The sequence below is a fragment of the Ceratotherium simum genome, chromosome 4 (assembly GCF_057802395.1).
Source record: "Ceratotherium simum simum isolate JZ-2026a chromosome 4, ASM5780239v1, whole genome shotgun sequence".
Taxonomy (NCBI): domain Eukaryota; kingdom Metazoa; phylum Chordata; class Mammalia; order Perissodactyla; family Rhinocerotidae; genus Ceratotherium; species Ceratotherium simum.
Window position 1 is genome coordinate 23,480,019 of NC_141903.1, and position 25,692 is coordinate 23,505,710.

Consider the following 25,692-nt stretch of genomic DNA (forward strand, 5'->3'; position numbering starts at 1 on the left):
CAGAGCTGGGCCCCACAACCTGCCAGGAGATACACAAACACCGTCGTATATTCAGGGAAGTAGACAATGCCACAACAGACTAAATTCACTTCTAATTTAATTCAATAGTGGAATTAAAGATTATTTATAACCAAATAAAAGGCTCAGCTTGGATCATAGCCTTGAATATGTGCCTTTTTTTCTTCTTTTGGTCTACTCTCTTTTTTTCCCCTCCTCTATGGATCCATTCATTTATTTACTAAATAAACACAAAACGGCACTTCAATTTTTGCCAAGGGTGCTAGTCATTAGTTTGGTCCCAGCTTAGTAGAGGCTCTTTGTTTAAATAAAAAATTGTGTGACATGCTGAAATGACTCTCTCCAGTATCCGGCGGGGAACCTGGTTTCCACAGACCTGCCCACAGGCCACCTTCCTGTGGGGAGCTCACACAGAAAGCCCTGTTTCTCATCCTTTCATTAGGTCTCGCACTGCAGAAGACAGAGGAGGCCTGGGGATCACAAGGAGAAAGACAGAAGGCTGCCACCCACCCCAGTAACACCCCCATCTCAGCAGTCTCCTTTGAGATCTGTCTGCATGTTGGTCCTGAGATCTCAACACTGGATGGTGGAGTATACCTTGTTCTTTTGTGTATGATAAACACAAAGCATCCCTTTGCCCAAAGGCTTCAGAAAGCAGCTACAGAGAATGTGGTCTTCAGGAAGGGGAAACTAGGGCGCTGCTCCCAACGAAAGAGGCTGGGTTTGGCTATGACCAGACAATAATAACCTCTGCCTTCCCACGGTTCATCATGCCTTGTTTATAGAGCGCTTTTCTTTCTCTCTCCTCTAATCTGTACCACACCCCTGGGAGGGAGATGAACCAGGGAGTGCTAACCCCATTTTCCAGATAAGGAAAATAGAGCCCAGAGAGTGACTTGGATCTAGGACTCAAATCTAGGTAGTATTTAATTCAAATAACATTTACAATGTTTTTTTTTGATGACAAAAGTGACAATTGCTCAGTGTAAAAGTCTGGAAAACACAGACAGGCTCAAGGACAACTGATAACGACAGCAACACCCTGCCCGACACTGACCCCTGGGGCTGACCTCTGTTAAACCTTTAGGGTACATCTTCCTCTGTGCTTTTCCTGAACATGCACGGCATACTGTACACCGGCTTGAGGGCAGCCAAGTCTTTGTGGGCTCCCAGATGCAGCATGCCTCCTGAGACACTTGGAAGAGCCCCTCTGGGGGCGGGATAGGGCAGAGCGATGCCCCCACAGAGGGTCAAAGAAGTGGCACTATGAAATTTCCAGCATACGACATCAATCTTGATGCCCTCTTGGCTCAATACTCTGGCCCCAGATGGCACCATAAAAGAGGCACCTGTGGTGTTTAGAACCTTACAGCTAAGACCTGAGTGAAAAACATCCTATCCCCTGCACAAGCACTTCCACTGTCAGCTGGTTCACATGCTGATGAGGTCCCATCCCGACAGGGCACAGTTTAGTTAGACGCGCACGGCGTGAGGACAAAGAGGAACAGTCAGGGGGCTCCTGGACACACCATCAAAGAGTGAAAAGAGCAGAAACAAAGTGAGTGTCCATCAATAGGGGAAGATTAAACAAATGATGAAAAATTCAAACTATGGAATACTGATAAGCAGTTAAAAAATAAGGTAGAAGATGACATTGATAACAGAAAACATCTGTTAAGGATTTCCGTTATGCCAGGCAACTTCTAAGCACTTTATATGCATTAAGTGATTTAACTGTCACAATACTCATACAATGTAGGGACTATTAGGGACCATCATTACTCCCATTACAAAGAGGAGGAAACAAGGCACAGAGAAGTTAAGTAACCTGCCTAAGGTCAAATAGCTGGTAAGGGCTGGAGCCTGGATTTAAACCCACCTGCCCTTTATATATAATATTTTTATAGGGATAATAGATCAGTGCTATTAAATGTACAAGCAAAAAGAAGAACAAATGGATAAAAAATAAAAATTGAGGGAACTAAGCAGGAGTCTGAAGTCCTGGCTTCTAGTTTTTGCTCTGCCGTGCAACAGTCCAAGGCCCCTCTTGTCGCTGGACCTCAGCTTCCCCTGTGTCAATAAGGGAGCTGGACGGATGCAGTGGGCAAGTCTTACCTGCCTGCTCTACATTCCTTCTCCTTTTCTTGGTAATAGCATCCTGATCTTCCTTGGGGAATCTCCCACCGCTCAACTGTATAGGGTTTGGGGTGAGGTCCTTGCCTCGCCTTGAGGGTGGGTGAGGGAGCCTGGCTCAGCCAATCAGAGCATTGCATCTCCCCAGCCACTGTGACTAGTTCAGGGATGGGTACCCGTAAATCAGAATAAATCTTTGCTGAGACAACTGGGAGAGAGGCAAGCTCTTTTCTGCTGAAACTGAACATGAAAGGATACAAGCCTGGTCTGCCTGGGGCCACCATGTGGACTATTCCCTGTCTTCGAATGAAGTTAACAGAGTAGAAAATAGAGCCAAGAGTTGCAGAGACAGGTTCCTGCTGGCATCATTTAGGGACCTAGATCCAGCTGTGGCTAAAGCCAAGGTCTACTCCTGGCCTGTTCAGTTACATGAGTCAACACATTTTCTTTTCTTAAGTCAGTTTGAGTTAGGTTTCTGTCACTTGTAACTAAAAGAATCCTTGCTGAAATAACTGGACAATCTCTAAGCCCTTTCAGTAGAAGGACTCTGTTTTGGACCTAATGACGGCTCTGAAGGAGGAAGAGACAGAAACTGTTTCCCGGGAGTTGCCTCTGACCTGTAGGGGGCAGCCTCTCTCTTCCGCTCCAGGAGAACTTTCACTTACTCACTGACTACACGCAAGTGTCTTGGCTGAGGGTTGCGGTGGGGGGAGGCACTGGGAAGACTGGAAGATACCTGAACTCACTTGTGACTGAGCAGCCGCAAACTTAATATTCCCTACAGGATTCTGAGTTCTTCACACACAAAGATGAATCTAATATACTGGAGCACTAGAACATAAAAGAAAAAAAATCAAAATCAAAGGGAAGCATTTCAAAAATCTTCTCTTGGGGCCTGCCCGGTGGCATAGCGGTTAAGTTCGCGTGCTCTACTTTGGCAGCCGGGGTTCACAGGTTCGGATCCTGGGCATGGACTGACGCACTGCTTGTCAAGCTATGCTGTGGTGGTGTCCCATATAAAGTAGAGGAAGATGAGCATGGATGTTAGCCCAGGGCCAATCTTCCTCAGCAAAAAAAAAAAAAAAAAAATCTCTGAGTAAACTTTGAAATGGAACAATCCAGTCATTTTTAAAGGGAACTATAAAAAACATCTAATTCTCCAGCATGCGATACCATCCCCAGACCAAACTGAAATGCAAGCCAACTGAACAAACCTCATCTTGTATGTGCCTAAGGGAGCATGAGTGCTCTGGACCTGGGTTCAAATCCTGACTGTGACTCTGCAGCTGTGAGACCGGGGGCAGGCTTCCATCCTTTGCTCAGCCTCAGTTTCCTTATCTGTGAAATGAGGATGGTAACACCATGAGAACGAGGCAAGACAGTAGATTTAAGCCACGTGGAGGGGCTGGCCCTGTGGCATAGTGGTTAAGTTCAGCACGCTCTGCTTTGGCGGCCTGGGTTCGTGGGTTCGGATCCCGAGTGATCCCAAGTGCAGACCTACACCACTCATCAGCCACACTGTGGTGGCAACCCACATACAAAATAGAGGAAGACTGGCGAGATGTTCACTCAGGGCGAATCCTCCTCAGCAACAACAACAACAAACAGCCATGTGGAGGGAGAAGTAGACAGCTCTGTCCTTGGAGATAGGGAAATGTGGAGAACTCACAGCAAAGAGAATGCTCTGATTTCGGTTTTCTCGGACTCAGGGATGGCCATCCTAGGAAAGGGCACAGGGCTTCAGTAAGACTTAAATAAGAGATCTGCTCTGGTGGACATGAACCCCACTCCTGGTACTTTAGGCTTCAGCTAGCTCACGGCTCAGAACGTTCTCATTTTCTCACTCCCTCAATCATTCATGTATTCCAGAAATGTTTACTGAGCACCTACCTATGACAGACATTATGCTAAGCCCTGGGATTACAATGGTGAGGAACAAGTCGTTGTCCCTGTCCCACGGGATACAGAGTCAAATGAGACGGGGGGGTTTGGGGAGACAAATAATATAAGCAGTAATAAATGATAATTTTTTCCTGCCTCCCTGCCTATGGCTGTGAGGTGAGCGTAGAGTGACAACAACCTAGAAAGACAAAGAATGACGGCATTTGTGAGTGGCGCATCCTCACACCCAGCCTTGTGCATTGTCAATAGGGAGCAGGTGACGAATGGTTGCTGGGTTGAACTGGAGTTGGAAGCGCCTAGTCCAACCCTTTCGTTTTCCAAGTAAGGGGGTGAGGTTTAGAGGTTAAGTGGTGATCCCAGACCACATGGCCAGCTGGTGTTGAACTTGAGGGTGGGGCTGGCTCTTCAGTTTGGTCACAACACAAAGAGAAAATCGTTCAGAGACCGTGGATGTAAATGAAAATCTAAATCACACGTAGTTTCAAGAAGCCGGCATCTGCTGTCATGTTCCAAGTGCTGCCTGTTGGCTTGGCAGGTCCATGGGGGGAGTGGACCACGCTGCCTAGAGAAGTGGGATTTTCAGGGGGGTTCGACAAACTTCAGCATTTAAACTCCCACTAGTAGCAATGTGGATGCTTTAAATATGCTCGCTGATGTCCATTTGATGTTTGTTCTCATTTATCAGAAGTAGTCTGGTATGGACTTGGAGGTGAAAAGGCCACCTATTAGCCGCATAACCTTAGGCAAGTTACCAAACCTCTGCAAGCCTCAGTTTCCTCCTTTATAAAATAGACAAGCAGGTTCGAGCTGAGAAAGGAAAAGGAAAGGAACACGTTGGTGCTCTATAAACATTGGGGTGCATCACGTGCCATCCTGGTCTAAAAAGAAACATCTGTGCTGGTCAGGTCATTCATGGTGCCTTCCTTGCCCATACCTTCTCCTCAAACAGAAATGGCCACACCCACAGCCCTGGCTGAGGAAGGAGTCCTGGCTGGGCCCTATGACCGCCCCTTCCCTGGCCACGATGGCTGTCTGGAGCAGGAGCAGAGCGCTGACTCAAGCAGTCAATCCACTGACTTGCCAGTGGTCAATGGCCTAGCAAGAAATCTGTGCCCAAAAGGGGTTCACCAGGCCAACAAAATTCTCTTTCTTGTGGACACAGCCTTGATGTATGGAAAGGGAGTCCCAGAGTTAATGAGAAGAGCAGACACAGAGCTACACAGAGAAGAGCTAAGGCCTCTTAACGATGGGATCCAGAAATTTCTGCTGTTGAGGAGGTCATGAGAGAACCTGGAAACCAGACTTGGAAAGATCTTTCCATTTCCAGTACTGGGAGGCCCGGCTGTTCCATGGCTCCCCTCCTCCTCCCGGAGAGCCGAGTTGTCTGGCTCTTCCCACATTCTTCCTGGCCGACATTCCCATTTCCTTCAGTGCTCCTGCCTCCTTGCATGGGGACATCCCGTTAGTTGAAGTAACCTTGCAGCCAAGGAAGTCCATCCTATTCTTAAATCCATTCCCCAGCAAGAAAAACAAAAAACGAGCATCCAAAAGTTGTACTAGAGCTGGATGAAGTGTTCTTACTTTTTCTTCATTATTTTGAAAAGAAGAGACTCTAATAGATTTAAGACTTCTAAACTTCAGAAATATCACTGACATGCAAATGTGGACTTTCTGGTCATGGACACTGAGACTGCTGGGGACACTGTCGTTGTTTTACATGATTAGCAACACTCTATCAACACTATGCCAACTGGCCACCATGACGTCACGAGCAAATTACCTGCAGCCCACGGCACTTCACCACCACGATGCTCTGCACACTACAGCAAATGGTTCTTCGGTGACTACAAGGATGAGTTTTCGGTGTTTTTTTTTAAGAGAATGATCATTTTAAAAATCCTTGTGGAGTAACTGTTGTTTGAAAGCTCCCAGTGCTTGTACTCTTAGATAAACAATCTTATTCTAGAAATAGGCACCATTTTAACACCTTCTCACAGGAACCAAATCCAACATACCCTCCTCCGCCAAACAGATGACAATTTTGGATTTTCCACTGACCAGAAGGGGCCTGCTGGAGCTGGTTTGTGTATTTTGGGGGTATCAGAAGCCAGGATCTTTGGATTGAGGAACAAGGCAGAAGGCCAACTACCATTCTCCGGCCACACGCACAGCTTCGATGTGAAAAGCCAAAGAGAACCACTGAATACAAAGGCTGGAAGGGCTTTATTCTCACCTTGTTTGCACTCCTTGTTTTATAGATGAGGAAACTGAGGCCAAGAATGGGGAGGGATCTTCCCAAGGTCACAGAGTGAGAGGCACACCTCCATCCCAAGTAATGGCCCTCGAGGAAGGGTACTTTCTGAGACTGCAGGTGTGGTGAGGGAAGGGATGTGGGCTGAAGAATCCAGATCTGGATTCAAATCCCGTCTCTGTCACTTAGCAGCTAGGTCATCTTGGGAAAGTCACAGCCTCCCTGAGGCTTAGTTTCCACTTGGGTAAAATGGGGATATAATTCTTTCCTATTAAGGCTGGAACAAGGAGTGAAAGAAATACCATATGTAAATGCACCTGGTATAGCATCTGGCTCATAAATGTGAGTTTCCACCTCCCAGAGGCCACAGTATAGGTCATTTCCCAGCAAATGGTTTAAGTTCAAAATTCTGGAATTCTCCTCTGTCTATTTTATATAAAGGACAGTCTCTTATAATAGAACATTCTCAGAAAGACTATGTCCAATGGGCTCTGGAGCCACCAAGAAGTTAAGCAGAGCTTATAAATAGCTCCGGGCTCTGGAACAAAAGGAAGAAACTGGGTCCTAGTGGGTAGACTGTGAAGAGTCCCTGCCCCCCTACCCTATCCTCCTTCCAGATGCAGATTTAAGCCTTTTCCTTATACACCCTGCCAGTAAACCTTCCGTCCTCAGCTGGGGCTCGGCTCCCCAGCCCTTCTCTACCCCTCTCTGAGACAGGCACTGGCTTTCTCTTTAACACGGTCTGGCTGTAATCAGAGCAGCCAGAAGATAAGTGTGACAACATGTGCCAAGGCTGACGTTTTTATGAAGGTCTTTTTCCATTCAGGGGAGACTGTGCTGAGAGCCAGCCGAATCCACCTGCTAGTCCCTCTTCTCAATAGACAGCTGGCAGAATAGCAAAGGTTTGTGATTATTAATTATGAATCTTTGTACTGTCAGTTCATCTGGTTTTGTACCCCCTGACCTGCAGAGACATCAGACACAAGCAGTGTTTAAAGGATCTTGGTTTGTCCTGTCTTTTCCTCCCCTTTTGAACTCACATTTTTGAAACTCCTTTGTTTAGAGCATATCTAGTTTTTATTTTTTGTGAGGAAGACCAGTCCTGAGCTAACATCCAATGTCAATCCTCCTCTTTTTTGCTGAGGAAGACTGGCCCTGGGCTAACATCCATGCCCATCTTCCTCTACTTTATGTGGGACGCCACCACAGCATGGCTTGATAAGCAGTGCGTCGGTGTGTGCCCAGGATCCGAACCTGCGAACCCTGGGCTGCCGAAGCAGAATGCACACACTTAACCGCTGCGCCACCAGGCCGGCCCCCATATCTAGTTTTAAGACAGTTGTAAAAACAATAAAATATTTTTAAAAAGCACACAACATAACCCAACAGTTTCTTTACACAGCTGTCCCACATGATAAAACTGGTGCTCCTACAGATACAACATGGAATGTATTCCACGTCTCAAACTTTAAACATAGGCTGACCGCAGGCAGCAGAAACTCTGGTTAATGAATACGGCTTGTAAAGTCAAGGTGCTCAGAATATCAGCACGAAATAACAACCGTAAGGACCACACCTCAGATCCCAGGTAGAGGCCAGGCGCCAGGCAAACGTCGTTAGGAGGAAATGGGCTTTAATATCAAGATTCGTGATGATTTATAAAAGAGATGAAAAGAAATAAAAATGTAAAGATACGTGTTCAAGGATGTTTTCGCCACACTGTTTCCAGAAACAAAGAACTGGAAACAACCTGTATGCCCATCAACAGAGGAATTGTTGAGCAGATTATATTCCTGTGGTATACTACACAGCTATTAGAAGTGTCTTAGAAATGTGACCATAGTATATTAAGTGAAAAAAGCTACTTGTGGAATAAAATACATATAGCACAACCACATTTTTGTAAAACAAAACAAAACCAAAAACCCAAGCCCCTTCATATGTCTCTATATGTTGCATAAGCAAATGAAAAAACTACAGAAAGCTATGCTGTTACCATTTATTACCTGGGCAGATTAAGGATTGAGGTGTGCGTCAGGCGACTACTGATTTCTTTCCCCAAAAAAGGTGAGGAGAAGGAGGCTTAGAAACAGAAGGAATGATGTTCTACTCTGCGTAACAGTGCTCCTAAGATGAGCTAGTCTGCTTGCCTTATCATCATGCTGCCCTTGATACCACCTTAATGAAGGGAGAGAATTAATAATTGCCTTTATCTTCCAGTCATTATTCTCCTTTTCCTTAAACCCTTTCAAGGCCAACACCACTTAGAAATCAAACTCATCTCTGTAACCAATTTTATTGAGTGCTATTTATCTGCTCCTGGCCAAGCATATATTACCTTCAGCAGGGTGAATGAAATGCAACCTGAGTAGTCTGCTGCTTGTGTCCATTTATCTGGCCCAACCTGCTCGCTATGCCTGGTCCAAGAACCTTCATGCACAAAGGATTAGAATTTAGAAATGTCTCCTCCTTCTCTTTGAGGAATGGGTCTCATCTGTGTGTGATGCGGTAGAAAGAGCACATGCTTGGATCCAGGTTTGAGTCTCCTCTGCCTTCCACTGGCTGTGTGAACTGGAGCATAGAGCTGAGCTTCTCTGAGGTTCAGCTTGCACATCCGTAAAATGGAGCTAGTGATCACCATTTGATACAAACAACTTCAGAGAGGCTGGAATCACAAAAGAGTTGTGATAGTGCTTTTGTGGAGAAGACAATGTCAAAACACAAAGCGAAAAAAGTATCATTACACAAAACCTCAAAGTGGGAGCAAGTAAGATGCGGATGGTAAGGCTTCAGCACAATGCCTGGCACACAAGCACCTGATAAATGGGAGGCACTGTTATTATTAATGGACAACACAGCATCTATTTCTAGAAGACTCAGAAAATGCAACTGTTTGCAGAAATGATAAAGGAACACAAACCAGCCATCAGCTCACATGGACGCCGAGTGGTTTTTACCTGCATAAATCGTAAGGGATAAAGGCCCATTTGATGTTTAGTTGACAGGCAGCCGTTTTTGCGTATCAGCCATTTATCTCTGCTATTTCAACCCAAGGGCTGAATTCACTGAAATCTGTTTTAAAAATTACAGAAAAGAAGTCAATTTGAGAAATTTTATTGCCTGTCATTTTACTTTAAGGCTTATGAGCATCTTTAAATCCCAATGTTAGGTCCAACGGATCAATAACTGTTGTCTTGAAAGATACATCATTGTTCAGAAGGGAGATCATTTAATTTCAGAGGAGGAGAGCCTATTTAAATCTCCTGAAAAATCAGTGATGCTCCAAAGAAACCCGGACTTTTTCCTTTCCCAGCTCACAAATCATTCTGGCTACAGCCCCTCTTTCCACCCCCTGCCTCTCCCCACACAACTGCCTCGCTAACAACCTGCCAAACTAGGAAGTCTGCATCACTCACATCCTGAGCATCTCTGGGGCGCTAATCTTATACTCAAGTACTCCGTTATAAAAGTGTCAAGCGAGCTTACTCCACCTCACGAATCATGATAAAAAGGGTAAAAAACTGCTAATAAGTACTAAACATGTCTTCCAAGTACTAAACATGACTTCCCTGTCACTGTTCTAGGGGAGTCTGATAAATCGGCTCGGCATTCTGGGGGGTAAGAAAAGGAGAGGAGTGGGGGTGGGTGCAGACTCCAACCATTTATTCCCACTGCAGAGGGTGGGAGGAGGTGTGCACCGCCCTCACTGTGACCTGAACATGGATCTTCCCACACACCACACCACAGGCCACAGCTGATCTTGGGTCATTTTTAGATTTACTATCTGTTATGCCTCAGGCATTTCTTGCTATTCAAGGAAAGTGAGTTAATTAAAATCACAATAAAAATACAGCAACTCAGAAAGGGATCCTGTCACCATTTCCATTTTTCACTACACAAATGGCATCATTGATTCAACTGCCTACTTGACGTCGACATTTGGATGTTTAATAACGTCTTAAACTTGACTGAAATCAAAATCTCGATTTCCCCCAAACCTGCTCTTCCCAAAGTCTTCGTGTCTGTGAATGGCAACTCCACCTCCCCAGTTGCTCTGGCCGGAAATGTAGGCGTTATCCTTGACTCCTCTCTTTTTCTCATATCCAAATCGCCTGTAAGTAAATCCTGTCCTTCTGTCCTCTCCATCTTTAAAATATGTCTAGAATCCGGCCACTGCTACTGTCACTCCCACGGTGGTCTGAGTCACTGTCACTCTTTTCTGCCTTGCTGTAAATATACTCCAAACTAGTCTCCTTTTTTCCACCCTTGGTCGCCTATAGTCTATTCTTTTTTGTGTGTGTGTGAGAAGGACCAGCCCTGAGCTAACATCCGTGCCCATCTTCCTCTACTTTATATGGGACGCTGCCACAGCACGGCTTAACAAGCGGTGCGTTGGTGCACACCCGGGATCCAAACCGGTGAACCCTGGGCCGCCGCAGAGGAGTGCACCCACTTAACCGCTTGTGCCACCGGGCCAGCCCCTACAGTCTATTCTTAACACAGCAACCAAAGTGATCCTTTGAAAGTGAAAATCAGATCATGCTGGTCTCTGCTCAAAACCATCCAGGGCTTCCCATCTTACTCCCTTTGGTAAAAGCCAAAGCCCCATTATGGCCCTGACCACCCCCAGACACCTCTTCAGGCTTGCTTCTCATCACTCTCCTTCTGGCTCACCAGGCTTGATAAGCCAAGCATGATGGCCTCAGGGCCTTTGCACTTGTTGTTTCTTCTGCCTGCAGGGCTCTTCCCCCAGTAAACTGCCCTGCGAGGCCCCTCACTTCTTCATATGTCATCTTATCACAGGCCTTTCCTGACCACTGGAATAAAATACATCCCATTCCCATCACTTTCTCTACCCCTTTTTCTGCTTCATTTTTCCCCCTACATTACTTATCACCAACTGAAAAATTAATATATTTATTTGTTTGTTTATGACCTCCCTCCCATGGAATGTAAGCTCCAGGAGGGAAGGAAATTTTGCCTATTTTGTTCATTGCTGTTTCCCCAGCAACTAGCCTACACAATAAGCACACATGGTAGGCACATGATAAATATTTGCTGAATGAATGAATGAATGACTTGCAGAGACAGTTTCAAATGACTAACAGGTTTGAGATCTCTTCAAGGTAGGGACTGACAATTGATCATTTTAGTATAAATGAATAGGGGCTAGTTGCATGTTGGGTGGGCTACAGATGGGGGTGGAGGAGTGAGAAAAAAGCCCCTAACCCACACACAGTTACCTTAGATTAAGTTCCTGATTTAAGTAGTTCTGGTTACATTGGTGAGGTGGCCACGCAGGGCAGGAGCTGAAGAGCACAGGCAGCAGCTCTGCCACCAGCTTCCCTTAGCCCCCAGGGTCCCCAACACGGATGCACAACTGGCGACGCCTTCCGGGTCAGGAAAGCTCAATTCTTGTTACACCCTTGATCTTTCTTGCTCAGGCTTACACCACCCTTCAAAAAGATTCCTCTTCTGTTTCTGGGACTATTCGTATTTATAAAGATCAGGCTTTCCTGGTTCTCAAGTCCTCAGCATCACCAAGGCCACATTATCATGGGAGGAAGGCGGTGGTCCCTGAAGAGGATCTTACCCGCCAGCTCTCTGGGCCCAGGGAGCCATTTCCCCTCGGTTCTCTCCCTTCTCCTGATTCCCCACCCTTTTATCTGTGTGTTTTGGATACTGCAATGGTTGGATAACAAATCCATTTCCAACCGGACACCAGATACAACTCTGCCCAGAGCGTACCTGTGTGACTTTGGCCACAAGTCGTTCTTTACCCCTTGGATTCTTCTGTTGCTGATCTGAAAAAATGATGATGATGGTAATAACAGCACCTGCTCAACCTGTTCATGAGGGATATTGGTCTGCGATATTCTTTTCTTGTAATATCTTTGTCTGGTTTTGGTATCAGGTAATGCTGGTTTCACAATGAAGTGGAAAGTAATCCATTCCCTTTAATTTTTTGGAAGAGTTTATGTAGAATTTGTATAATTTATTAAATTTTTTGTAGAATTCACCAGTGAACCTATCTGGGCCAGTTTTCTTTGTGGGGAGGTTCTTAACTATAACATCAATTTCTTTAATAGATATAGGGCTGTTCAGGTTAATCGTTTCTTCTTGAGTGAGCTTTGGTGGCTTGTGTCTTTCAAAGAATTTGTCATTTCATCTAAGTTGTTGAATTTACGGGCATAAAGTTGTTCAGAATATTCCTTTATTATTCTCTTAATAGTTATAAAATCTATAGTTATGTCACCTCTCTCATTCTTGATATTGGTTATTTGTGTCTTCTCTCTTTTTCTCCTTATCAATCTGGTTAGAAGTTAATTTATTAGACCATCTCAAAGAACTAGGTTTTGGTTTCACTGATTTTTCTCTCTTATTTTTCTATTTTCTATTTCATTGATTTCTGCTTCGATCTTTTAAATTTTCTTTCCTGTTTATTTTGGATTAATTTTCTCTTTTTTCTAGTTTCTTAAAGTAGAAGCCGATGTCATCAATTTAAGATCTATATTCTTTTCTAATGTAGGCATTTAATGCTACAAATTTCACCTTAAGTACTGCTTTAGTGACATCCTACATATTCTGATATATTCTGTTTTCATTAACATTCAGTTGAAAATACTTTCTAATTTTCCTTTTGATTTCTTCTTTGACTCATCTGTTATTCATAAGTGAGCTACAGAGTTTCCAAACATTTGGAAATTTTAAGAGACAGTTCTGGTATTGGTTTCTTTTTCTTTATTTTTTTTTTTATCTTCTTTTTTTTTGTTTTGTGAGAAAGATCAGCCCTGAGCTAACATCCATGCCAATCCTCCTCCTTTCTCCCCACCCCCAAAGCCCCAGGAGATAGTTGTACGTCATAGCTGCACATCCTTCTAGTTGCTGTATGTGGGACGCCGCCTCAGCATGGCCGGAGAAGCAGTGCATCAGTGCGCGCCCGGGATCCGAACCCGGGCTGCCAGTAGCGGAGTGCGCGCACTTAACCGCTAACCCACCGGGCTGGCCCCTGGTATTGGTTTCTAAATTTAATTCCCTCGTGGTCAGAGAACACACTTCATATCATTTGAATCCTTTAAATTTATGGAGACTTGTTCTGGCACAGAACATGGTCTATCTTGGTAAATGTTCCATTTGCACTTGAATATAACATATATTCTGCTGCTATTGGGTGGAGAGTTCTATAAATATCAGTTGGATCACACTGGTTGATAGTGCTCTTCAAGTCTACTATAACCTTGCTGATTTTCTCTCTACTTGTTCTATCAATTATTGAGAAAGAGGTGTTGAAATCTCATACTGTAATTTTGGCTATGTCTATTTCTCCTTGCAATTCTATGATTTTTTGCTTCATATATTTGGAGGTTCTCTTCTTGGGTGCATCAAACATTTAGAATTGCTATGTCTTTTTGATGAATGATCCCTTTATTATCATGAAATGACCTTCTTCTTTATCCTCGGTAATATTCTTTGTTCTCAAATCTACTTTGACCGATATTGACATAGCCACTCTAGCTTTCTTTTGACTAGTATTAGCACGGTAGATCTTTTCTATCCTTTAAATTTATTCGTATGTTTATATTTAAAGTGTGTTTCTGGCAGACAGCATGTAGTTGGATCTTGCTTTCTCATCTAATCTGACAATCTCTGCCTTTTAGCTGAAATGATTAGTTACATTTAATGTGATTGTTGAAATGGTTAGGTTAAAGCCCTTTATCTTGGTACTTGCTTTCTATTTCTCCTTTCTGATCTTGGTTCCCCTTTCCCTCTTTTTCTGCCTTCGTTTGGATTAATTGAATTTTTTTAATGATTCCATTTTATCTCCTTTGTTGGGTTATTAGGTATAATTTTGTTTTGCTATTTTAGTGCTTGTTTTAGTGTTTATAGTATATATTTTCAATAGTCTACCTTCAAATGATATTATATCACTTCACTAGTACAAGAACTTTACAGCAGTATATTATCATTTCTCCCCTCTAACCTTTATGTTGGCATACATTTTACTTTTACATACATTTTAGACCCACCAATATATTATTATTATTTTTGGTTACACAGTCAGTTATCTTTTTAAAAGACTTAAACAATAAGAAAAAATAGTATATATTTACCCGCATAGTTACTATTTCCATTTGGAATTTTTTTTTTCCCTAAAAAACTTTCTTTAACATTTCTTATAGTACACGACTGCTGTGATGAATTCTTCCACAGCTTTCTTATGTCTAAAAAGTCTTATTTTGCCTTAATTTTTGAAAGATATTTCCATGGGTATAGAATTCTAGGTTGACAGAGTTTTTACTTTCAGGACTTTAAAGCTGTTGCTGTACTATTTTCCTGTTTGCATTGTTTCCAGTGACAGAATTCTGTCATCCTTATCTTGGGTCCTTTGTCTATAATATGTTTTATTTCTGTGGCTGCTATAAAATTTTTTCTCTTCATCACTGGTTTTCAGTAATTTGATTATGATGTGCCTTGGTGTCATTTTATTCATGTTTCTTGAGACTGGATTTCACTTAACTTCTTAGATCTGCAGTCCTATAGCTGTCATTCAATTTGGAAAACTTTTGACGATTATTTCCCTATTCTCCTTCATGGACTCCAATTACAATAATATTCAACCACTTAAAGTTGTCCCACAGTTCATTAAGGCTCTTTCCATTTTTTAAAATGCTCTTTTCTCCCTGAGTTTTGAGTAGTTTCTCATGTTTTCAAGTTCACTAATCCTTTTTTCTGCAATATCTAATCTGCCATTAATCCCATACACTGTATTCTTCATCTCAGATATTGCTGGTTTCATTTCTAAAAGTTCAGTTTAGGTCTTTTTATATCTTCCATGTCTCTACTTAACTTTTAAAATATATAGAATACAGTTATAATAACTGTTTTAATGTCCTTCTTTGCTAATTCTAAAATCTGTGCTGATTCTGGGTTGGTCTGATTAAGTATTTTCCTCATTATGGGCAAGTTTCTCTGCTTCTTTTCATGTCTGATAATCTTCAACGGGATTTTACCTTGGTCAGTGCTGAATATTTTTGTGTTTCTTTACATATTCTTGAGCTTTGTTCTCAGATGCTATTAAGTTACTTGGAAACAGTTTAATCCTTTTGGGTCATAATTAATGATATTTTAGACTGGTCTAGAGCACTGTTCAGTCTAGAGTTAATTAGTTCCCACTGAGGCAAAACTTTTCTAAGTGTGCTACTCAATCCTCCATGAGTTACGAATTAAGAGGTTTTCCAGTCTGAGTGGCGGGAAGAGGCACTATTCTCGGCTGTGTGTGAGAGCCAGGCACTGCTCCTTCTAATCCTTTTGGGTGATCCCTTTCCCAGCCTCAGGTAGCCTCCTCACAGGCAGGCACTCATCAGTAACCTGCTGAATACTTGAGGCACCCTCCATAGATCTGCAGCTCTCTCCTCTCCAGTACCTTGCCCTGTGAACTCCAGCCTCTTTGGTCTCCCTGGACTCTCAGCTCCATCTCCTCAACTCAGGACGTCCTCTGGGCTCCATCTGGGCCCCCCTCCCCGCATCATGGCCTGGAAAGTCTCTCAAGGCAATAAGCTGGGGCAATTGTAGGGCTCACCTCATTTGTTTCCCATCTCTTGGAGATTACTGTCCTTCATTGCCTGATGTCCAGTGTCTTAAAAACCATTGCTTCATACATATATGTTTTTTAGTTGTTTCAGGCAGGAGAGTAAATCTGGTCCCTTGTATTCCATCTTGGCCCTCAATAGCATTTTTAATGTCTATGTGTACATTCATATTGGGGCACTAATAATAATAACATTTAATTATTACTAATTATTAATTATTTTTTATTACTACTACTAAAAATGCAGTTGACTTTAACTTCCTATGCTGGCAAGCTGTCATTTTTTTCATAGTATATATTTAATAAATGTTTGTCAAAGGTAATAGGCTATAACTCCCTTGTTGTTTTTGTAACCTATTAGGGATGTAAAGGTACTCAACAGAATATTGGTCTATTATAACAATATGGGCTTATAAATTCTTTTGAGGAAATTCAGCACATAACATGTTAATTCAACCAAAAGTAAAAATGCAAAAAGGAGCATAGAACCAGGAATCTGGTAGACTTGGGCCTCTTATTGCAACAAAGATTCCATTCAGGTTCATTCATTACTGGAAGCTAAACCCACCGACTGGAGAAAGCAGGTCAGGACTGTAGACTGCTTCCATTCCCCACGGATAATGTTTGACTGCTTTCAATCCCACCACGGATAATGTTTGACTGCTTTCAATCCCACCATGGATGATCTTTGCATAGGAGAAACTGACCCAACAGAGGGGTCTGCACAGGAATCTTTAGACCCGGGCCACTTCAGCAGTTGGGGCTCCATTGCCATCAGCTCTGTGCCCTGGAGGGGCCTCCATGTGAGGTTGCCAAGCAGCCCAGCAGGACCCCCTGGGGTACAGAGAAACTGGGCCAGACCACCAGCCAGCCTCTGTTCCCAGTCCCTTGGCAGGAGGTGCAGAGGGCAGGCCCACTCAGAGCCAGCTGGCCGCCTCCCACACTCAAACCCAGCAAGTCAGGCCGAACTGCCTAGTTTCTATTCTCTGTGGTTGCACATCCCCCAGTGCAGCCTCTGGTGGAAGCGAATGCAGCTGGCACAAACAAACAGCCCCTCAATCCTGTTCTTGACACGCTGTTGCCACAGTTCAGTTTGAAGGAGTAAAAAGCAAACATAAACCTCAGCTCCTGCTGGAGAAGTTGTTTAAGCTCAAAGAAACCAGAGGGATTGAGCGGCTTGACTGCTCTAATTTCCTCACACATTTCTACTGTCAAACTGCAGGAAAGATCCGCCCTTGGAAAAAAAGAAAAGCTATTCAAGACATCTGTCAACTAATTTCTGAAAAGTCAGCTTCCACAACCAAGGATTCTAAAGAAGGGGGTGTCAGGAGTGCTGGGTTTAGTGACACCCTTCATGGTAACTTGGATGCCGGCTGGGTGGATGGGCTGGTAACAGAGGAGCCTGAGGCGTCCTCAGGCTCAGTTCACATCCACCCAGAACAGGGGTTCCTCACCTTACGGATGCCCTGGACTGCTCTGCCAGGCTGGTGAAGCCTATGGTCACTTCTCAGAGCAAAGTTTATAATGCATAAAATAAAAGACATGAGATTATAAAGGAAACCAATTAGATTGAAATATTGTTATAAAAATAATAATTTGAAATATAGTAATAAATGTGCTTCTTTATTAACACATTAAACAACAAGATCTAGTGGTAGTTTTAAAAACTACCTTTATTTCAAAGTAGTGATGAGTATCCGTGACATTTCAAGATATCTGTAAAGTGATGAGAAAGTAAATGATTTATTTTGGTGATGACATCATAGGCTTTGTTGCCTACATTCGTAACTGAAGGGAACACCAAATTTCAGTTACAGGTTCATGAATAGAAAAATGCAATGTTTTTCTCATCCAAGTTTATAGACCCTTCTGAATTCTCTCAATGGGCTCACCCATTGACCTCAGGTCCCCTAGGCTAAGAAGACCTTTCTTTTACTGGGCTGTTGGCAGAGAGCACTGCACTGGGAGACAAAGGGGCCAGGTCCTCATCCTGGCTCCACTTCTAACCAGCTGGGAGACTCATCCTTCTAGTTGGTAAACCCAAGACTGTGCACTGTCTTGCCTGGAGGGCTTTTCCCAAGCAGTTCTCTTCCTGCAGTGTCTTCCTACAAAGGTTGGTACAGGGTGGGGGCGTCCTCTGAGGTTCCAAAGCACTCCAGGCCTACCCTTTTACTGGTCTTCTCAACTGTGGTGTAATGACCTCTTATGCCATCTGTCCCACCCCTGGCACAAGGCAGCAACAATGGCTCATTTATCACCGTGTTCCTGGTGTCAAGCACAGCGGTTGGTACAGAGAAGACCATTGATATATATTTACAGAATGAACCGATGAATGGATGGATGAAAGCAGTGACCACACCTAGCTTCTCTCTCTGACTGTAAAAATATTCCTCATTTCACGCCAGCAGTTCTCAACACTGGTTATATGTAAGAATCGCTTTCTGAGATTTTAGAAAATACTGAGACTCAGGCCACACTCCTAGAGATTCAGATTCTAGTGGTCGGGGTGGGGTCCCAGCCTTTGGATTTTTTAAACCCCCCAGGCACAGCCAGAGTTGCGAGCCCACAGTATCCCAGAACAGCGGCTGAGGGGAGAGTGTAATGCTCCCAGATGAACTTCTTTCCTAGACCCAGAAAGATGAAATTAGTGCAGAATTCTGAACTCCGCAAGGGGCTAAACATAAATTGAATTTCCGACCCTCAGAGTCAGGTCACAGTTCTGAAACCAGCAACATCAGTAATATCTGATCTACATTCTCAGACTTAGATGAAAAACTCTCGGGCTTGACAGCGAAGACCATGAAATAAACCACAAACCCCATGGGCATACATTCCCCTTGCTCCTTCCCCTCACCGCAAGAAATCCTTACGAACAGGGCCCAGTGCTGGGTAAGAAGCACACCTTTTGGTTGGGGATTCCCAGCTGTGTGGTCTCCTCATCTACCGAGTAGAGAGATGATACTAACGCCAATCTCAAAGTATTGCTGCAGGAACTAAAAGAGGTAACATGGCTGAAAGCATTTTGTAAGTAGCCAAACATGCTGCCGAGATTAATTATTTATTATTGCACTCTACCAATTGAGTTCTCATAGGTGGAAAGACCTTATGGCTCAGTGCTTAAGGACAGGGTTCTAGAGTCAGAATCCCCAAGTTCAAATTCTGGAGCCACCTCTTACCAGCTGTGTCATCTAATGGAAATTATTTGACTTTTTGTACCTAAATTCCTCATCTGTAAAATGGTAATAATAAAGGTACCTACTTCACAGGGTTTTTGGAAGGTTTGGCTAAGTGAACACACTTAAAGTACCCACAACATGGGTTCTACACCCTAAGTGTGCATCAGAATCTCCTGGAGGGCTTGTTAAAACACTGATTGCTGGGTGCCACCCCAGAGCTTTTGATTCAGTAGATCTGGGCTGAGGTCTGAGAATCTGCATGTCTAACAAGCTCACAGGTGATGCTGATGTCACTGGCGTGAAAACCACGTTTTGAGAACCACTGGCTTAGAACAATGCCTGGCGTACAGTGAGCACCTAATAAGTGGTAGCTGTTATTCTCTCTCCCTGGGCTCTACTTTCCTAGTCCCCGAGCAAAAGACTTTATTCTCCAGTGCTAGTCAGTACTGCCTTCGCGTAGAAGCCATTTCGAAATCCTCTACTTGCAGTGGTTCCCTAAGTGTGGACCCAAGAGAAGCCACGTGAGCATCACGGAAGCTTGTTTGTAATGCAAGTTCTTGGGCCCCAATCCAGACCGACTGAATCAGGAATTATGGGAGTGAGGCTCAATATCCTGTGTTCTAACAGCCCTCCAGGTGATTCTAATCCACATCAACTTAAAGAACTACTGCTCTACTAGAACATCACCACAACCACCACAACAACCCTGTTGAACATGTGCAGGAAGGCAGCTTAAGGTCCCAGGATGGGACCTAGCTTAAGGTCCAGAGGATAGTTTTTGGTTGAGCTGGAACCTAAGACCTGGTTTAGCTTCTTAGTCACCTGTAGCCTTACCTGAGTTATGACACTCCTTTAAGCCTCAGTTTCCTCATCTGTAAAATGGGCATCCTTATAGGACCTACCTCACCTGAGATGATGCAAACAAAGTGCCTGGCACATCTACCTGTTCAAAGAATGTTAACTGCCATTGTATCATCTTTATAATTGTTACAATATGTCCTCTCCCAAAATGATTGGAGATAGCTTATAACAAAGACATAAATATATAGGTGCACAGGATTGCTAAAATAAAGATTAAATTTTTTAAAAAATAGAAATAAAAATACCACACACAGAAAGTGGAGAGTGAGGGTTGAAACTGTCACTGCAACTGTCTTCTAAATTGAGGTCTGAACTTCCCTGTGGGCCAGAGCCAAAAGGGAGAAATGCAGAGGGTCCATGGTTCCCACTGCCTGAAAAGAGAAAGGAGACCAGCTCCCTTGGGGAGACAACATTGTCCCTCTGCCACAACACCTCTAAATTCTAGGAGAATCTGATCGCACAAACCTTTGCACAAAAGCCCTGTGAAACAGGAGGGAATCTCCTGCAGCAGCGCTTCATGTATCTGTTTCTTTAATTAATTCTCAACAAGAGCCAAGGGCAAAATCCTTAGATCCCAGATGAGAGATGTTACACTCACTTTGGGTGCCGAATATCAGGGAGAGAGCGATTCAGGGAGATTTTATCACTGACGTAGATGTTAAATCCATTTTCTCGGTACGCCTGATCCACTCTCTCAGCATCGGTCATGGGGTAAGGTCTCCCTTGTTCTCCATTTCCTAGAAGTAAAGAGCAAAGAGCAAATTCAGTGTTGCTAATTGAATGGACTAGGGGAAGAAGGATAAAAAAAAAATGATTAAACCACAAAGATAAAACTTTATACTTGGATACAGAGTGTACCTCCAGATTTTGCAGGGGCAGTGTAAAGAAGGGAGGGGAATGAGCACTTATTTAGCCATAGCTGTGTCATGCACTTTACAGACCTTGTTCTCAAGTAATTTCTACAGCCAGCATGCAGGATGGACATGACAGCCCTCACTGTACAGACGAATAAAATGAGACTTAGAAAGGTTATAAAACCAGGTCCATGGCTTCCAAAGCCCATATTCCCTCCCCTCTGCCCAGGAGCCCCAAACACCCCAGACTGGAGAGTCTAACCACCTGGATGGGAGACCAGGTCTACCACATATGAGCTGATCAATCTTGGGCCAGTCACACTGCCTCTCTGAACAACAGCTGGCTCCCCTCTGGTACCCATGTTAAGAGAGTCCAGTGAGAGGCTGCACATGTAAAAGTTTTTTTGTAAACTATGAAACACTATATAAATATGAGGAAATATTATGATTACTTTCTAGGCAAGGCAAACTTTACATGTAAATCAAAACTGCCACAAACGATAAAAGATGCTTTCATTTTTTAAGCCAGCAAACAAATTAAGATCTGCCTAGCCTTCGCCAGGATTGCCTGAAAAGCGTTGCTTTGAGTCACAGATTTGGGTGGATAAAGGGCAGCTAGCTTTCCTCTCTCTGCAGAATCCATCTGGGGAAAGAGTCCCTGATGCTCCAGGAAGTTATTCTCTGGGTTTGCAGGGTGCATATGGTGAGTGGGAATGTCCACATCAACCCTGCAATAATAGCCCAAGAATGCCATTGGCGAGGGTCTTGAAGAAATGGCAATAAAATTAGCTGGTTAAAAAAGCATCTCCTCTTCTGGGGCTTGCAGTCTGAGCCACACCCCACGTAGTTTGAAAAGTAAATGTTGATAATATCAACTTGATGGGCAAGTGCCAGCTGAGAGGAGGAGCCCAAGGGCTGTGGCTACTCCCATTCAGCCAGACGAGGGAGAGGACTCCACCGTCTGTAACTTGTAATGCTCCATGACAAACACTGCTGGCTAGTGCCCAGGACAGATTCTGCAAGGGACACAAATGCAACAAGCAGAAAAAGAAGAGCAGAAGCATCTGCTTGGGGAGGGAAGCTTCAGGAAGGCAGTACAGGGGAGCAATTTAGAGTTCGGGCCCCAGAGCCGAGCAGAGTGAGGTTCAAAGCCCAGCCCTGCTATCCCAGCTCTGTCATCTTGAGCATGCTTTAGCCTTTCTAAGTCTCGGGTTTTGCCCTTTGTATTAACTGGGATAAGAAGGTTCAATGCGATGATTCAGGAGGTAATACAGGGCAAGGGGCCTGGCACATAGTTAGCACTGGTTATTATTATCCTGAATGATGTCTCCACTGCTCACTCTTTTCCTGCTAGTTAGCCTCATGTTCTGATCATTCCGGTATAACTGTCTGGCAAATCAACTCTTTTCAAATGTTTCCCTTCTTAATCAGCCCCGCCTCCCCAACTCTTCATTTTAAATCACTGGCATACAGAAAAATGCATGTCGTTATGTCTTTGGGTTTCCCTGACCATCAGTTATTATATCAGCTCTATTCAGAGCCTTGTTGTAATCTAGTTTTGTCATATGTAATTAAAAAATCAATAGTGGTGGGTGCCTTTAACTGAGACAAAAATAAATAAAATACGAGTCCCTTATATTTCTACAGTGCTTTCCAGTATTGTAAAGCTACTTCATCCCCATCACTTTACTAGTCACCTTCAGAGCAACACCCTGAGGTTGTCAAAGCAGGAAGCATGAACCCCAGTGACAGATGGAGAAACTGAGGCTCAGGGAGTATGGAACCTCTCTGATGGTCACATGGCTGATAAGTGGTGTCAGAGCTGCTCTCCCGACCCCTGGTCCAGGCTCTCTAGAGATGACTCTCCACATAATTTCTGTACCACCCCACTCCAGCCCTTCCCAACTCCCCAGTGCAACAGGAACTGCTCCTACGGCTAATTAGCCAAAGAAACCTTGAGCTGAAGCCTACTAAATTAATTCAACCTCGTGGAGGCAGCGCTGGGTAGGGATCAACTCTGCTCTCCAGACCTGGGTTTAAGTCCCAAGCCTGCTTCTTTCTCACTGTGTGACTGTGGGCAGATTACCCCACCTCTCTGAGCCCCAGGTCCCTTCTTGTCAAATGGATTGATATGGGGATTCACTGAGGAAATGTGCAAAGTGTGGCACACAGGCCTTGCTGACTCTAGGTGTTCAATAAATGTTGGCTCTTATTATTATTGCTCCTCATTTCAGTGGTAAAATGTCTTATAAGGGGGAGACATTTTCTATCACCCAATAAAGGTGACAGGGCAAATCCTGAAGGCACTGGATCTGGTGATGTTAGCAGTCAGCTAACAGGTGAAGAGGGGGCATCTCGGGAATCAGGGAAGGAAAGATGGCAAAAGGAGAGGGAGTCAATGGGAGGTCCAGACACCCCCACTAAACACACACACACACACACACACACACACACACACGCAGGTGCATACACTCTCCACGGGACCCGCCCGTGGAGGCTCCCGCTCTCCGTACCTACGCGCTGAGCGTCCCTCCTGATGGCTTCTTTGTCGTGCCAGTCCTTCAGCTTTTGCCCATCTCCCAAGAAAAATGTCTTCTTTTGCTGATTGTGTGGGCCCTTAAAAAAAAAAGACATAACTTGTGAAAAAGAAGAAACGGGCAAAGAAGTTTTAATAACAGAGACTCAGAAATTACACTGCGTAAGGGAGCTTTTAGTATTGATTGAACGTCTGTCATCATTTGTTCAGTTATTAATTCCCTCAGTATACCTGTTAGTCCTGCCACGTGCCAGCCAGGTGTGCAAAGGTCAGAAAGATGATGGGCACACAGTGTCCACCCTCCTGGAACTCACAAACGAGCAGGAGAGAAAACAGATGGACAGACATTCCTTTCACCTGAGAGAGAAAGTGGTAAGTGTGGTGCTGTTCAACAGAAACAGAATAATGTGAACCACAAATGTGAGCCACATATGTCACTTTAAATTTTCTAGCATTCACATTAAAAAAAATAAAAAGAAACAGGTGAAGTTAGTTTTGATAAAATATTTCATTTAACTTAATATACTCTAAAATATTATCACTTCAACATGCAATGGAAAAAATTGTTGAAATATTTTACATTCTTTTTGGTACAAAGCCTTCGAAATCCAGTGTGTATTTTACACTTGTGTTTATCTAATTTCAGACCCATTTCAAGGGCTCAATAGCCACAGGCAGCTAGTGGCTACGTGCTGGACAGGGCAGGTAAGTGGACCTTAGATGAGAGGCCTGGAGAAAGTGCTACAAGAGTTCGCTTCCTCCTCGGAGAACCGGAGAAGGTTTCACGGATATGAGGGCACTTGGGCTGGGCCTCAGATAAGCAGAAATGAGAGGCAGGCAAGGCAAAGCGCCCGCGCATAGACTTCCAGGTGCAGGTGCAGAGTGGCAGAGATGGGCTTGGCCTGAGGAGCACCAACCACAGGAGTGGAAATCAGGTCTTGGTCATCTCTACAGCTCCAAAGACGGCCCAGTTTCAAAGACGGTGAACATCTGGCAATTGCGTGTGGAATGTATGAACAAGCAATTGGATGGCTGAAAGAAAACAGGAATATTCAGCAGCCACAAGAGAGCAGCCCCCAGAGGCTCTGAAGGTGTTTATTATGTGTCTGGGAAGGTGAGCCCCTCCTGGTAGGCCCATTAGAAAGCAGTTTCCCTAATTAAAGGAGGCTGCATTCCAGTGTCTGGGGTCATCAGAAGGGGCCAGGTGCTTTCCCACGCCCACAGTCAAGTCTAAAGACTTAGCCTCTGGGCTCAGAGTCTCCCCATGTGCACTTCTCAAGTGCACCACACGGCTGCTTAAATATCTCCCATGTTCACGTAAACAAGAACAGCTTTCCACATCATCTTGCCCATTAAAAATCCCGCAGACTTGCTCTTGCCACTGTGGCATGCAGAATCCAATAGTCCTATTTCCTATGTAATTAACTACGAAGGCCTTGCCTGTGTGGCGTGCTAGAACATTAGCACTAACAAGAAGCCACCGGAATAAAAGCATCCCCATGACTATTTATTAAGTCTCTGGCTGGTCCTTGTGTTAGCAGATTTTCCACAACGGCTCAATATCCTTACAACAGCTCTAATGATCATCACAATCCTCTGCATTCCCTCTCCTACAGACCTCTCTGAGTTGCAGAGAGAAAATTCCGAAAGCTGGCATGCCAGATGTCTTGGTTAGAGAGGGAAAGAAAACCGTGAAACAAAGGCCATGTGCCTGCAAAACTGTTCTTGGGGTTCTTAGAAATCACAGGAGCTGAGCTGGAAGTTTCTTCAGCAGGTTTCCACTGTGCTGAGCTACATTTCCACAGGAGACACCTCAGCACTGCCTTGGGAAGAGGGAGGCTGAGAGTAGGAGCTTGACCCTCTGCAATCAGATCTGCAATGCATCTGTTTTCTGTACTGGGGTTCCATGTGGGATTTCATTTTAAAAAGGTCCTCTGCTAAAAACAAATAGACAGTCAAATCTCCAAACACACGAACAAACATACTTGGAAATGGAGCCAGGGCCACTTCCCTATTTCACAGACAGGGAAACTGAGCCTGGGGGTGGGTCAGGGACCTGCCCAAGGTAATTATTCTACCTCTAGATGTCAAGATTGATCGGTCAAGGGCTGTTGAGCCATCTTTTCTCCAGCCCTCCCTCCCAATTCCTTTCCCTTTTCTGCTACCCAAAGATGGGGAACTTCAGTTGACTACGTTAGGTCACTAGGAACAAAGAGGCTCTGCAAACTGAGGCTGCCTTAATGGAAGGCACCGATCTAAAGCGGTTCTCAAAGTGTGGTCCCTGAAACAGCAGCACCCACACCACCTGGGAACTTGTTAGAAATGCTAATTCCCAGGCCCCACCCCAGGCCTCCTGAAGCAGTAACTTTGGG

At 44.2% G+C, this 25,692-nt stretch overlaps 1 protein-coding gene across 3 annotated transcripts in view; it reads right to left on the reverse strand.

Moving 5' to 3' along the window:
- GALNT10 (polypeptide N-acetylgalactosaminyltransferase 10) overlaps window positions 1-25,692 on the reverse strand; it is a 218,939-nt gene that overhangs the window by 103,703 nt on the left and 89,544 nt on the right. For 2 of the 3 annotated variants that reach the window (XM_087429518.1, XM_004428615.2), the window contains exons 2-3: window positions 23,298-23,400; window positions 20,529-20,667 (exon numbers count right to left, since the gene is read on the reverse strand). In XM_087429518.1, coding sequence (XP_087285644.1) covers window positions 20,529-20,667; window positions 23,298-23,400 — 242 coding nt within the window. Of the gene's footprint in view, window positions 1-20,528; window positions 20,668-23,297; window positions 23,401-23,551; window positions 23,670-25,692 lie in introns of those variants that run through there. The other variant, XM_087429519.1, reaches the window with a different exon arrangement.